General features: G+C 47.5%; 1 protein-coding gene across 1 annotated transcript in view; it reads right to left on the reverse strand.

The window, feature by feature from the left end:
• Positions 1-10,615: 10,615 nt before the first annotated feature.
• E2F2 (E2F transcription factor 2) overlaps positions 10,616-15,376 on the reverse strand; it is a 37,326-nt gene continuing 32,565 nt past the window's right edge. The window contains exons 6-7 of the mRNA XM_081920756.1: positions 13,823-13,970; positions 10,616-12,445 (exon numbers count right to left, since the gene is read on the reverse strand). Of these exons, the coding sequence (XP_081776882.1) occupies positions 12,198-12,445; positions 13,823-13,970 (396 nt within the window). The 3' untranslated portion in view covers positions 10,616-12,197. The remainder of the gene's footprint in view (positions 12,446-13,822; positions 13,971-15,376) is intronic.

Consider the following 15,376-nt stretch of genomic DNA (forward strand, 5'->3'; position numbering starts at 1 on the left):
AGGCTGGATGAGGTAGCTAAGCTTGAACAGGTGAAACAGCACTTTACGGCTTTTCTTTTTAACCCTGCCTCCCTACCCCTCACTTTTCCTTTATCCTCAAGTTTTAGGCTGTAGGCTCCTCAGGGCAGGGACCTTCTCCCTCTATACTCTCCCATTCAAGTGTACTTGGGGCACTTCCTGATGGTCACTGTTTTCGGGTGGGATTCAGTCGCATCCTGGCAAATCTAGGCTGCACAATTAAAGCCGAGTTGGGAGCTCTCGCTAAACAACTCCGCTTCCCCAGAAGACTGGACATTTTGCGAAAAGGAAAGCACGAGTAAAATGCACTGGGAAGCGTGAAATAACGCAACATCATCTAACATCCTCCCCATCAACAAATCAGGGTGAATGCTCGCTAAATGGCGAAGGTCATCTGATCTCTCTGCAAACAAATCAGACTGGATGCTCATTGAACAGGTCGTGTTTGAGGGACAGTTGATGAGGGTGCATTTAAGTATACTTAGAGGTCAGTTGACAAGGTGGCATTCAATTTTGGGAAATGATATACCACAAATTGAAGAAAATGTTCCATCTAACATTTGTTTAAAAACCTGAAGCATTTTTGTTAGGGATTGTAAGGAAGACCTGCCAAAAAAGCTGAAAAACATCTTCATTTATGCGACAACGGCTGCAAGAGTTCTAATAGCACAAAGATGGAAGACTGAAGAAACCCCAACTAAAGAATCATGGCAAGAAAAATTGACGGACTGTGCAGAACTGACATATAAGCTACAGGACAAGGATAACTGTGACTTTAAAGATGAAGGGGAACCCTTTACAAAGTATTTGAAGACGCAACAAAGTGAAGTGGACTCCTTGGCAGGTTTTGAATAAACAATTCAGAAACTTTTTATTGATAATAATCAACTAAATAGTTTGAGGATCTATACAACTCTGTAACATGCAGAAAAGAGCAGACTGGAACTGAGGGAAGTCAGGGGGTGGGAGTGGGTGGGTTTTGTGGGGGAGGGTGGGGGAGGGAGGAAAAATGGGGGGGACAAGGATGATATGATTTTGGATAATATGTTTTGTTTTAATTTTGAATAAAAACAAAATTAAAAACAAAACAAAAGACAAGGTGACATTCAAGCACTACAGGGGTCGGGTTGACGAGGTGCCAGCCCTAGCTGTCGGGGCTCATCCCATCACTGTGATGCCCTGGTTTGTGTAGCACTGTCCCATTTTATGGTCAGTTTGCTAAAATGATGCAAAGGAGGCTGGTGGATCCTAACATTTGCTTTTGCATCCATCTGAGGATCCCCAGGCACGGTTGAGAGGAGAGGTCCAGACTTGGAGGAGATGGCAGTATTTTCGGTAGCTCAACAACTGGGGGCATTATGGGGGAAAGAGGCAGTTTTCTACTTGGTGCCGTTGCTCCCAGCTGCTGGGAATGCTGCTTGCAAGTTCCTCCCCTTGGTTACTGCTGCTGCTTTCCAGCAAAAGTCCTTCGTCTAAAAACCCTCCGCTGCTAATTTATTACAGATGGAAATTCCTGTTTGGAGAGATGAGGGGAAACCTGAGTTCTGGGAAGGCGACGGGGCAGCCAGTCTGGATTTACAGAAAATGCTGCACAAAAACCCTGGATTCATCACATTCTTCTGGCAATAGGGCGGGGGGGGGGAATGAGACCACCTGGGTGGGTGGATGAGGGAACCCCAACAACCTCCAAATGAAAAGAGGGAGCTGGGGAAAGAACAGCGAGACCTCCCAGCCTGCCTCTGTCATTTGCATCTCTCTAGTTAGAGAGACTTTAAACTCCTCAGCCTATTACAGGAATGGGGAATCCCAGATTTTGTTGGAGTTTGACTCCCATTAGGGATGGGCGAATCAGTCAGTTTCAAGTTCTTTCAGTTTCTCTTCAGTAATCCACGTTTCCACATCAGTTTGCAATTATTATTATTGTTACTACTACTATTATTATTATTATTATTATTAAATATCTCGATGAAAATCCGGTGGCATTTTAGTGCATATTCCTAATATACACATGTTTGCAAGCAATTTCCCCTAATGCAATACATTTTTTGTATGCTGTTTTCACTAATGTATGCATTTTAATGCATACTTTACCCTTGTACATTCATTTTTATACATATTCCTTGGTTGGAGAACTACACTACAAAATTAAGAGAACTCTGAATTTCAAAGGATGGTTGTCTTTCAGGTCACTTATTGTTTCAGGAGGTGCAAATTAGGCAACGTGCAAACTGAATCAATTTTCTCCACCATCCCTGCCTCCCACAGTCCCCTGCCATTGGGTATGCTGGATACAGATGATGGGAGCTGGAGTTCAACAAAATCTGGAGTGGTCTCCTTTTCCCACAGGAAGCAGTTATGATGCTTGGGAAGTAAATTATTTCTGCAATTGAAAGCCTTACTGTGAAAGCCGGCCAGAGTAGCTAGGGCAACCCGGTCAGATGGGCAGGGTCAAATAAAACCATTATTATTAACAAAGATGTGAGGGCTATGTGCCACAAACACATAAAGACATACGAACCTGTTGGATCAGGCCAATGGCTCATCTAGTCCAATGCTAGTATGGTGCTGGCACACATTGCATAGTACTTCTGGTTCACCGGAAATGCTATATGATCAAATTCTATCTGACCTTATAAGAACATAAGACATGGGTAGACCCAGTATACCTCGGCCCAGTATACCTGAAGGAGCATCTCCACCCCCATCGTTCTGCCCGGATGCTGAGGTCCAGCACCGAGGGCCTTCTGGCGGTTCCCTCATTGCGAGAAGCAAAGCTACAGGGAACCAGGCAGAGGGCCTTCTCGGTAGTGGCGCCTGCCCTGTGGAACGCCCTCCCACCAGATGTCAAAGAGAAAAACAACTACCAGACATTCAGAAGACATCTTACGGCAGCCCTGTTCAGGGAAGTTTTTCATGTGTGACATCTTAGTGTATTTTTGGTCTTTGTGGAAGCCGCCCAGAGTGGCTGGGGAAACCCAGCCAGATGGGCGGGGTACAAATAATAAATTATTATTATTATAGGCAAACTAAGGCCCGTGGATGGTCCGGGAATCAGCATGTTTTTACATGAGTAGAATGTGTCCTTTTATTTAAAATGCATCTCTGGGTTATTTATGGGGCATAGGAATTCGTTCATTATTTTTTCCAAAATATAATCTGGCCCCCACAAGGTCTGAGGGACAGTGGACCGGCCCCCTGCTGAAAAAGTTTGCTGACCCCTGACATAAGACAAAGCCTGCTGGCAGGCCCTCCAAGTGCCCCTATTTTCCAAGGACAGTCCCAGTTTCTGATTTGATCCTGGAATGTCCCATTTCTTATGAGCTGCAGTTCTCAACCTTTGGGTCCCCAGATGTTGTTGGACTACAACTCCCACCATCCCTCAGCTCTGGCCTTGCTAGCTCGGGGTGATGGGAGTTGTAGTTCAACATCTGGGGACCCACAGGTTGAGAAAGGCTGCCTTAGAGCAACCTAGTTAGATGGGTGGGGTATAACAACAACAACAACAACAACAACGATGATATGATGGAAGAGGATGTCCCTGTTTTCATTGGTTATGTGCAGCATCCTCACCAGATGCCAATGGGAAGCTGAAAAGCATGACCTGAGTGCAACAGCATTCTCCCCACCTGTAATTCCTTTCAACTTGCATTCAGAGGGATGCTGCCTTTGGCAGTGCCAATGACAAAACATTTTGGCTATCAACTATAGCCTTACCAGTCATGTCTTTTAAAGGCATCCAAGAAGGTGGCCATCATTGCCTCTTGTGAGCGCAAGTTCCATTTGAAGAAGTCCTTTCATCTGTCCTGAATCTTCCAACATTCAGCTTCATTGGATGGCCCTGAGTTCTAGCATTGCAAGAGCGGGAGAAAAACCTATCACTATCTACTTTCTCCACAGCAGATTACGTTTGATTATGACTCAGTTTGTTGCTCAGTTCACTCTTGAATCCTTAAATTGATAGTACAGCAAGCCAGGTCTGCCTGAATACAGCACGTACGCTGATGCTATCTAAGCATTGTAAACTCAAAAGTGCTAGCACGAAGCATTCTCTCAGAAGCATTGCTGCTGAAAAATGCCGTAACACTTAACGGGCATGGACCCTGCCTTATCTGTGGGGTTTCTTGGGGAATTTCCCCTGCCTATGGCACTTGGCCCAGACTCTGTAGCAAAGGGCAGCTCCTGCCCTTGAGGAAGCCTCTTAATTCAGCCGCTCAAAAGGGACTCTGCTAATGTATCTTCAGGTACGATTAGAGGATTCCTAGCAAGTTGCAGATATAAATCTCTTCAAAACGGCAAGAACAGAAATAGAAGCAAAGCAGAGTTGGAGGCAGCCCTGTAGGTGAGGAAGTGCCAACCTTTTCAATGCCAGTGGGCACATGTGGTATTTTGGAATAGTGCCATGGGTGCAAGTCACAAAATGGCTGCTGTGGGGTGTGACATAACGCAAGATGGATAAAAGAGCAGAAAAAGAGACAGGACCACAAAATGCTGTAGGTATGCCCCTCCTTTCAATCAACCACCCACATTAGTGGGGTGGGGAGAGAGAGAGAAGGTACCTGCATTAACTACCACCACATTCCAAGAATGACGCTGTTTATACCTCCCTTCAGGAAAGGTGGATTTTCGATCCTGCCATCCTCCCAAAAATGTGTGTGGGATTGTGTGTGTGTGTGTAATGCAGGAGAGACCAAGCCACTGCAATTAGGAGCTGATAAAGAAAAGCAAAAAGTCTCCTAGGCATTGTGGATTTTTTAGAAGGTATTTACTGAGATGTTTCATGGGCACCTTGAAGGGATGCGGCTGGCGCTGTGGGTTAAATCACAGAGCCTAGAACTTGCCGATCAGAAGGTCGGCGATTCGAATCCCCGCAACGGGGTGAGCTCCCATTGCTTGGTCCCTGCTCCTGCCATCAGTTTGAAAGCACGTCAAAGTGCAAGTAGATAAATACCTGGAAGGTAAACGGCGTTTCTGTGTACTGCTCTGGTTCGCCAGAAGTGGCTTCGTCATGCTGGCCACATGACCCGGAAGCTGTCCGCCGGCTCCCTCGGCCAATAAAGCAAGATGAGTGTCGCAACCTGAGTTGACCACAACTGGACCTAATAGTCAGGGGTCCCTTTACCCTTTACCTGGGCACCTTAGAAGGTACTGGTGGGCACACTGGCCCCCATGGGCACCACACTGGTGACCCCTGCTGATGACCATCCAGTCCAACCTTTTGTTGAATGCAAGAAACCCAAAGCCAGAGCAACCCTGACCCATGGCTGACCTCCCTTGAGGGATAGGCCACTGGCAAGTCCAGCATTTTCATCATTGCCTGACACGGATTAGAGAAAGAGGAAGAAGAAAAAGAGAATGTCAATGAGAAAGATTAGCAGGTCTGCGTTAATGATCTGTGGACCTCCAGATGATGCTGGACTACAACTCCCATCATTCCTGACTGTTGGCCAGGTTGGCAGGGGGTTGACGGGACTTGGGAGTCCTATATTTAGCCAACCATGTGCCCCCCATCCCTGATCTACCTAATAATCTATAGATGAAGCAGCGGCAGCCTGGTTAACCACTTACTGTCCAAAGGTCTCCAAGCGACTTACATGTTTGAAAAACATAAATATTAATACAATATATCATTAAAAAAAATCAATACAAAACACCTACAAATAACATAGCAAGTGGCAGCAAGAAATCCCCCCACCCCACCCCGGGAGTAACTTAAAAAGCAGATTCCCTGGAGCAGCTGTAAATCCAGCCATTTCTCTGCCCTTCAAGTATTTTCTGTTCTTCCTTGCTCAGCAGACAGCCACATGGGGGCAGCCTATATCAATACATCCCAAATACTTCTCCAAAAAGCCTCAGTAATTTGGGGGGATTTGTTTGTCTTGTTCAGGATTCTGTGGACTTGAAAGTGGCTTTGACTGCCAGCTTCGTCTCAGGCTGCATTCAGACAGCACTTTATTCCATTTTCCTGATAAATATTCACGTTTTGTGATCTTTCACACAACGTAAAAAAAGTCACTTCTGGGAACCTAGCAGCATCTGGCATGGAAGTTCCCCACTTGTTTGTGATAATTGCTTACGGTGGGAGAGAAAATTGTGGAACTAAATTCAGAGCGGTATTCCGGCCTACAGCTCTTTTTCCGGCATTTCCACGAGTGAATTATCAGGGAATGAAAGCGCATATGTGCATGAAAGGTGGGTTGCAACATGGTGGTATATTGATTCAAAAGCCATAGTCCCATAATGCAACAGGTAGTGCAGTCTAAAAGGATAATTAATTCTTGCGTTTCTAATCAGGAAAGCTAATGGAACAATCCCTGTGTTTGACTGCACTATCATGGTTGTCCTGTAGGAAAATCAGCAGAGGGGATGAATTGGCTCTCCTGGTCATTGCCTCTAGCTGTTTACTGTCTACTATTTGGGTTCCCTGCCTTCTGCCCCAATGGGAACCAGCCATTACTCATCCCAGCCAAATAGGAAGCCTGGTTAAACTTTTCCTGACCAGGAGAACCTAATGGCTACTCTAGCAAGGCAGGCGCCTGGAAATGGCACTTGAAAACCAGGAAACAGTGGTCCTGGTGGCTTGCCGTATGGGCAAAGGACACACGCTGAGGATTTGAGGATTTCTGTTCTCAGCCCAGCAGCTCCTGCAAAAGCAACGAGCAAGTCAGCGCTATGGGTGGCAATCACAAAATGGCTGCCACAGGGGGCATCCCAGATCACAACATGGCTGCCTGTGGGGATGTGTGGCATAATGGTTGCCACATGTAAGAGCTGAACAAGAGGCAGGACTGCAAAATGGTGCCAGCATACTGCCCCACCCAAAATAAATGGGGGAAGGGAAAGGCACCTACATCAATTACTATCATATCCGTTCATGGAAAGAAGTTATTTGCACCTATCCTCTGTTTGCAATGGGAGGGTGGTCATCAAATGTCAGCGTCCCACGATGTGCGGGCATGTTTAATGGGGTTGGTTCAGTGTAGGAGAGGCTGAGCCACTGCAACCAGGAGGAGCCAGGAGGAGCTAACAGTCTTTCATGTATTGCGGATTTTTTTAGCATTTACAGAGACCTACAGGAGTTACATAGGGACACGGGTGGCGCTGTGGGTTAACCACAGAGCCTAGGGATTGCCGATCAGAAGGTTGGCGGTTTGAATCCCTGTGACGGGGTGAGCTCCCGTTGCTCGGTCCCTGCTCCTGCCAATCTAGCAGTTCGAAAGCACGTCAAAGTGCAAGTAGATAAATAGGTACCGCTCCGGCGGGAAGGTAAACGGCGTTTCTGTGCGCTGCTCTGGTTCGCCAGAAGCGGCTTAGTCATGCTGGCCACATGACCCGGAAGCTGTACGCCGGCTCCCTCGGCCAGTAAAGCGAAATGAGCGCCGCAACCCCACAGTCGGTCACGACTGGACCTAATGGCCAGGGGTCCCTTTACCTTTACCATTACAGGAGTTACACTGGTGCCTGAAGGCATCATGTTAGTGAACCCTGAGTTAAATGTTTGGGACATACTAATGCATTTCTTTATTTGTTGCATTTATCTCCCACCTTTATTTCCATGGAGCTCAAGGTGGCCCACATGGTTCTCTCCCTCCTCATTTAATTCCTACAGCAACCCTGTGAGGTGGGTTAGGCTGAGAGGCTGCGACTGGCCTAAAGTCACCCAACAAGCTTCATGGCTGAGTGGGGATTTGAACCCTGGTCTCCCAGGTCCTAGTCTGGCCTGCTTAGAAATATCCACCCTCTCCCCCACAACAAAATACAAAAAAACCTAATGACCATGGAAACAGAACTCAAAATAGGTCTCTGCTTGGTTCAAACATTTTATTTCCTTTCTTGCTGTTGTTCACAAAACACACATCACCAAGTGCCTCAAGTTTAGAACAAAACAAAACCCTCACATACATCTCCACCCACCAGGCCAAAAGTTACAGAAAACCTAGAAGTCTTTAAATACTCAGTCCCAAACAAAAGCCACACAGCAGAACAGTGTCAAAGAGGGATTCCATTATAAATACAGTGCAATGATTATATACAACTTTTTACAATATTTAAGACAGGACCGGGGACAACGTTGGGCCCAAATAACATGTTAAAGGCCTTGTACACAGGGGGAAGCACTGAAGAATCAAAACAGGCCTCCCTCTTCTCTGAACATATGGTGAATTAAGACTAAAGTTGAGCTGCGATTTCATTGTTGGCGCATGCTCAACCCGTATTATAATCTAGATTCAGAAACTGGTTAAAAAACCCCAACACCATCCAGTGAAACAGGAACATGGAGAAATAAGTATTCTAGAAAACAGCCTCCCCCAACCTGGTGCTCTCCAGACGTTTTGGACAACAACTGTGCTGGTAGTTCAAAACACCTGGAAGGTGCCAGGTCTACATCAAACCACGTTTCGAAACAATTACAGGCAACTGAATGCCGCAGAAATTTGGTATCCCAGAAGGGTTGATGAAGCCCCAAACTCACAACTCATTTTGCTATGTACAAAGTAAAGAACCTCGTCTATGCAAATAAATCACTTAAGACAATTCAGTTCCAAAAGCTTATTTTCAAACAGGTATATAACAGATAGCCCTTAAGTGTCCTTCTGTCGCAGAAAAGGAATGACTAGCCCCCCCCCCAAAATAGCACTGTGGCATTTCTTACCCAAGACTTTCATGCCCATTTCCCACCCCCCCCCTGCTTTCCAAACAAGCCTCAAAATAATCTATACCAAATTAATGAGCTACCAGAGTTTAAAGGTGAGGTTGGCAACTGGCAACCCAGTGGTTGAATCCAGGATGAATTCATGCTCTGTGACCCGTTGATTTGGGAGGGTACTAAGAACTGAATGGTGTTCCACGCAACTGGTGTATTTGGTCACATGATGGTGTGATTTCAAAATGCAAAGTAAGCCCTGATTGGCTGGGCCACCTTAGGATGAAGCCCATCTTTCTTTCTTTCTTTCTTTCTTTCTTTCTTTCTTTCTTTCTTTCTTTCTTTCTTTCTTTCTTTCCAGTAGCTGCAGGGAACAAACAACTCACTGAGAAAGATAAAGATAAATAATGTACATGAAATCTTCTCAACGCACAATTTCCCCCCTTTTTTGTTTCCCTAGTGAATTAGGGAACGGAGCACTTTCCAGATTTTTAAATGTGCTGTATCAAGAAAAGAAATGTTTTGCAAAGGAGGGCTGCATTCACTCAACACACTTGTTGTCATGCAGAGACTGTGTCAAGCTGATCCCTGCTAGTGGAAAACAGCAGATCTCAGCAGCAGGCCACACAATCCAAGGCAGCAACTAGTCAGTCTCACTTTCTTGCAATCCACACCTTCACGCTGTTGCTTGATTATTTAGTGCTACAACAAACTCCTAGTCCTTACTGAGGTATTGCACTTCCATCCGCCTAGATTTCAACATGGTGGGGACTGCCATGACCTAATGCTCCAACAACAAAACAAGTCTTTGCAAGCAGAAAACTAGCATGTCAGAAGGGCAGGCCCACACCCTTAACATCCCGTTTCCCACATGCAGGAACATTTAAAAATAAACACAGGAGAACAATATGTATTATGCAAGTTCCTCCTGCAGCCTGAAGTGCTATAGACCTGATGCAGGTTTGCTGCCCCAGTAAAAAACTAAGCCTAATTCAGCCATGGAAGAAGTGATCATCAGGAGGCGAACCCATGGCTCAAATCCTATGATTTAAAGACCAGCTTAACTTATTCGTGGAATTTGGTGTCATGCACCATGAGGACAAGGAGTATGTGAGATTGAGGATCTGTTCAAATTGGGATGCAATTTGTGCTTTGAAGATCAGGTAGACACCAGACATGTTGATGGATGGCTATGTACCCTCTATTGTAAGTTCAACTGCCCAGTTCTCCCTGCTCTCTAGAATGAATGGAGGTGACAGACCTCCAATCAAGGTACTACACCTGCAATCCTGGATTCAGAGTAAATGAGGCTGCAAGGAGAAGTGTTTCCAGATCTCCACGGTCAGGCACTGTCACTTACCATAAATATCCAAGCAAAACGTCAATTCATTCCACAAAGAAGTTCTCTCTCTCTCTCTCTCTCTCTGTGTGTGTGTGTGTGTTATAGACAAAGAGAGAGAGACAGAGAGAGACACAAGGAACAGTTCAGAGCAGCAGCACCTCCAAAGGCAGCATGTTATTTGGTCAGGAGCATCAGAACAAATGAAACCATTGTTCCCTGAGAAAGTATGCATCCCCTATAGCAGAGATGGGGAACCTGTGGCCATTCCAGATGTTTTGAGACCACTGCTCCCACCAGACCCAGACGGCAAGGTCAGTCATCAAGAATGATGCATCTAAATTGCACCCCAACCTTCTCTCATAGATGATCTAGACAAACTGGATGCTTGGGCTTGATGGTTCATCATGCTGCTATTTTACACTCGCAGCTGACAATGCATGAAGCAAAGGTGGGAAAGCTCCCCACATAATGTGATGTTCAGAGACTTTCACTAAACGTTTCTAGGGAGAATAGAAAGATGGTCTTTTCAGGGACTGGCCTGTGTCTTGTCTAGCTCTGCAAGGACATTAAAAAAACAAGAACTGGCGGGACATCAACATTTAGAGGGCAATGAGGCTCTGTTAGGCAGGAGGATTTGGTGGCAATGGTGAGGTTGAAGATTAAAATTGAACTGAACCAATAAGGCAGAGTTGGGGAATCTGCAGTCCTCTCCAGATGTTGGGAGTCCAACAACATCTGGAGGGCCAAAGGTACCCCAATCCCTGCTTTAAGAGTTCCAATCTTTCCAACTGAGTTCCTCCAACACCTCAAAGAAGGTGAGCTACTACATCTGGCGATTATGAATGACGAGAGATTACATCCTCTGGTGTACCTAAATTTGGGACGGGAGCTACAGTGCAGAAATGCGGAACCCTCTGGCCTTCTGGAAGTTGCTGGGACTCCAACTCCCATCATCCCTCATCAATAACACTGCTGATCGGGGCAGGTGGGAGCTGGAGTCTGACAACGTCTGGAGGGGACAGACAACTCTAGCGGAAGAAAGAATGCTTTGCCCAAGGCAGAACCGACTGAAGCAAGGAGAGGGTTCTGCCAACCAGAAATGGCTCCATTTCCAAGGATGAGGCTACCCTTGGAAATGAAGAGGACAGATCCCTTTGCATGGCTTAAGTCCAAAAAGTGCAGCTTAGCCTCACCATAGATGTCTTAGCAAGGGATGTGCATGGCTTGCTTAGAACTCAGCCTGCAAAAAATAAGCCAACCTTGTTCTAGCTACCGTAGGAGACAAAGGAAACCTTCCCCTACCCTCCTGATACAGGAGAGAACCTGTGGTCCTCCCAGTGTTCAACAACAAGTCCCATCAGCCCTAGCCAGCCTGGAGTGATGGGAGCTGCAGTCCAATAGGTTCCCCAGCCGTTCATTTCAGATTTAGAGCATCACATGGTGCATTCACAGGAGGAAGCCTGCGACCTTGCAGCTTCATACCAGAGCGCACTGGAAAGGAAGTTTCAAGCTTAATCGGCTTCACCAGGATGGGCTTTTAGCTCAGACACATCGTGCCACAGGACTGATACTTGGAGAGGAATCGCAGCAGTAGCAGGAGAGTACCCTGTGCCAAGCAGTTGTTAAAAATATTACTTCTCCCGGCAAATTGGCCCATAATTTCAGGGTGCCAAAGCCAAGGAAAAGGGCAAATCTCCTGCTGCTGGGGTTAGCGCAGTTGCTTTGCCAGCCATAAACACACCGGGTGCTACCGATACTGCCCTAAATGGACCATTTCTGCCTCGGCGAGAAATTGGAGCAAAACAAAAACGCATCATGGGGTTAAGGTTCCAAGGGTCCCTAGAAAAGTCACAGAGATGGGCTATTATAGCTGCTGGCACCACGAGTGGAGTGGAGGGATAATCATCCAGCTTGCAACCTCTGCAGAAGGAAAAGGGGTGGGAGAGGGGGTCCCCCCATGGCAGCTGTTGGCACTTCTCATTGGATTGGGGGGGGGTGAGTGTCACGCACAATGTCCACGACGGTTTCAGAAAAACCTGAGATGAATAAGGATCTCTTGGAGAGCTGCTTGTGGAGGTCTTGGCAGCCAGGTTCCGCTGGGCCCAAATGCAAGCAGGTGCCCCAAGGCAGAAAAGCCCCGAGGCTCTGGAGTGGAGGGAATTAGCACCATGAGAAGGACCTGGGGATCCTGGGGGCTCAATTCTTTAGCAGGTCGCCCAAGTCGTAGGCCTCAAATAAGTCGCTGACGCCCTCGCCCTCCTCCAGCCCCCACAGGTAGTCCTCTTGGTCGAGGGGAGGGGAGAAGGTGACAAAGGGCCCCGCGTCACCATAGGAAGCGGAAGGGAGTTGGTCCTCGGTCTGTTGCAGGAGGTGGTGGGGCAGCTCAAGGAAGCCGTCTTCCCCCTCCATCAGGCAGCTGGGCAGCTCAGTCTTCACAGTCTCGACTGGGGAAAAACACAAAGAGAAGGGAGGAGTGGTGGCTGGTACCCACTGGGAGAAGGGCCTTCTCAGTGATGGCTCCGAACCTGGTGGAATGCTCTGTCCCATGAGACTAGGTTCTCCCCTGGCCTCCTCGCTGGCCCAAATAGGACCAATTCAGCCAGATAGCCCTGGGGATTATCTAATGCTTATTCCCCCAAATTGATTTCTGAATTTTATTTTTATTCGTGTTTTTATACTGCTTTTACAATTAAGTCTTTTAAATTTGTTGTTAGCTGCCCTGAGCCCAGTTTTTAAACCGGGAAGGGCAGGGTATAAATAAATTATTATTATTATTATTATTATTATTATTATTATTATTATTATTATGAGAAGCAGAAGGCAGGGAGCCCCAACAGTTTCAAGGGGTTGGAACAATGCCCCTATGAGGAAGGGTCGCAGCACTGGGGGCTTTTTTAGGCAAGAGGTAACATGAGAAAAGTTTATACAATTGTGCATTGCATGGAGAAAATGGGGAGCGAAAGGGCTTTCTCCCTCTCTCAAGACATTCGTGGACATCCAGTGAAGCTGAAGATTTCAGGACAGTTAAAAGTCCTCTTTCTGCAGCACATAAACGATGGAACTGCCTCCCACAGCAGGCAAGGATGGCCACCAACTTGGATGGAGGAGCAGACTAGCACACAGGAGGACAAGTTCATGGCTACTGACTATGATGGCTATGTTCTGTCTCCACGATCGGAGGCAGTAATTGTCATGGGTCGGTAGTCAGCCTTGCCTGCTGAACAGCAGCCTGAAGGGGGAGAAGGCAGAGTGACTCCACCAGCAGCTGATCAGCCTTCAAGGACTCAGAGAAGGCACTGTTGAGAACCAACTGGCTTCAGCCTTCTGAAGCAGAGCTTCCAGCAACAGTCAGATGCTAGAAACAATGCTTGTAGTTCCTGGCCCTACCTTGCTGCTTCCTGCTCTCCATCTGGACCCTTGGCTCTGCGACCATCTGGATTCCCTGATCTCTAGACTGTCTGAGTTTGTATGCGGATTCTGCTATCAGGCAAGACTTCCTTGGAGACTCCTAACCCGTCTGCTTGCCTTGCCTTGTTTAGCATCGCAGCAGATTCGGGAGCTACAGTGCAGGGCATTGTAGGAAATGAAAAAAGGTGGCCAACTACTGGGTACTGCTGCCGGGTTAAGCAGGGAGGGACCCAAGGAAGGATGCTTTGGCCCAGGGCGCTCTGCCCTGAGACAAGCAAATAAACCAGTTTGGAGAGCATTGCTGGAAAGGTGGAGGGGGCGGGTTCCTGCAGAGACACCTTGCAGAAACCAAAATACAACCCACTGATGCAAAAGTGCCAAGGCATTGGTTATCCAGACCCCCAAGATTTTACCTTTCACTGTTGGGGGGTTGCTGCTCTCCTGGGGTGCTGGAGCAGGGAAGCTGCCTTCCTTGGCTGGGCTCTCCTCCAGGATTTCCTCAGGACAGAGGTATACCTCAATGGGGCCGTTGTTGCTTTTCAGATGCAGCTGGACGTTCTCCTGGCCAGAAAAGAGGAAAGCGGTGTGAGACTAGAGAACAACGTGTCACCGACCAAGCCAAACACAACTCACTGAGATCTGGGGCACAGGCTAGGAAGGTAAGCTATCGCCCCCCTCCCTTCCCCCAGGAGGCCACATTACATGGGGAAGGCTTAAATGCCCAGGAAGAAGCTGCTAGTCAGAGTGGACAGTATTAGGGTAGTTGGGCAAATAGGCAGTTCAAGGCAGTTTCCTATGTTCTACCAGGGTACGTTTTACTTAGGAAACAGGGCCCTACCAAGCTGTCAATAACATGGTAATAGGGTCCATGCCGCAATGTAAAGTAAAGGTAAAGGGACCCCTGACCATTAGGTCCAGTCATGACCGACTCTGGGGTTGCGGCACTCATCTCGCTTTATTGGCCGAGGGAGCCGGTGTACAGCTTCTGGGTCATGTGGCCAGCATGACTAAGCCACTTTTGGCGAACCGGGGCAGGCGAACCGGAAAAGCCGTTTACCTTCCCGCCGGAGCGGTACCTATTTATCTACTTGCACTTTGAGGTGCTTTCAAACTGCTAGGTTGGCAGGAGCAGGGACCGAGCAACGGGAGCTCACCCCGTCGCGGGGATTCGAACCGCCGACCTTCTGATCGGCAGGTCCTAGGCTCAGTGGTTTAACCCACAGCACCACCCGGTCCCTCCTATGCCGCAATGTAGGCAAGCATTATTATTATGGTATTCCATTTACAGAGGGAAGGAAGAGAAACTGAGGCTGAAATAAAAGTGGCCTGCCTATGGGTCACCTTGTAAGTTCATGACAGAGGTGGGATTTGAACCCAGGACTCCCTGATGCACAGAGGAGTCTCTTAGCTGCTAATGCTATGCTAGCTCTCATCTTGTGAAGCCACTCTTTGAGTTACAGGAAAGGAGATTCCAACTAAACACCAGGAAGAACTTTCTGACAGCAAGAGCTGTTTGACAGTGGAATGGACTTCCTCGGGAGGTGGTGGACTCTTCCCTCATTGGAGGTTTCCGAGCAGAGGTTGGCTGGCCACCTGTCACAGATGCTTTAGTTGAGATTCCTGCATTGCAGGGGGTTGGACTAGATGACCCACGGGGTCCCTTCCAACTCTACAGTTCTAGTATTCTAATGCTACCAAGAGGCAGGCAAAAAACAGGAGACCGTGGTGGCCATCAACTTGGATGGCTTGAAAGAAAATAGGACTTAACGAGTATTGTTGGCAGGGACATCCCGAAGGCCTTTAGAGAGGTGCAGTGGTACCTCGGGTTACATACGCTTCAGGTTACAGACTCCACTAACCCAGAAATATTACCTCGGGTTAAGAACTTTGCTTTAGGATGAGAACAGAAATCATGCAGCAGCGGCGCAGTGGCAGCGGGAGGCCCCATTAACTAGAGAGGTGCTTCA

This window comes from Podarcis melisellensis, assembly GCF_964234715.1.
Source record: "Podarcis melisellensis genome assembly, chromosome: 8".
Classification (NCBI taxonomy): domain Eukaryota; kingdom Metazoa; phylum Chordata; class Lepidosauria; order Squamata; family Lacertidae; genus Podarcis; species Podarcis melisellensis.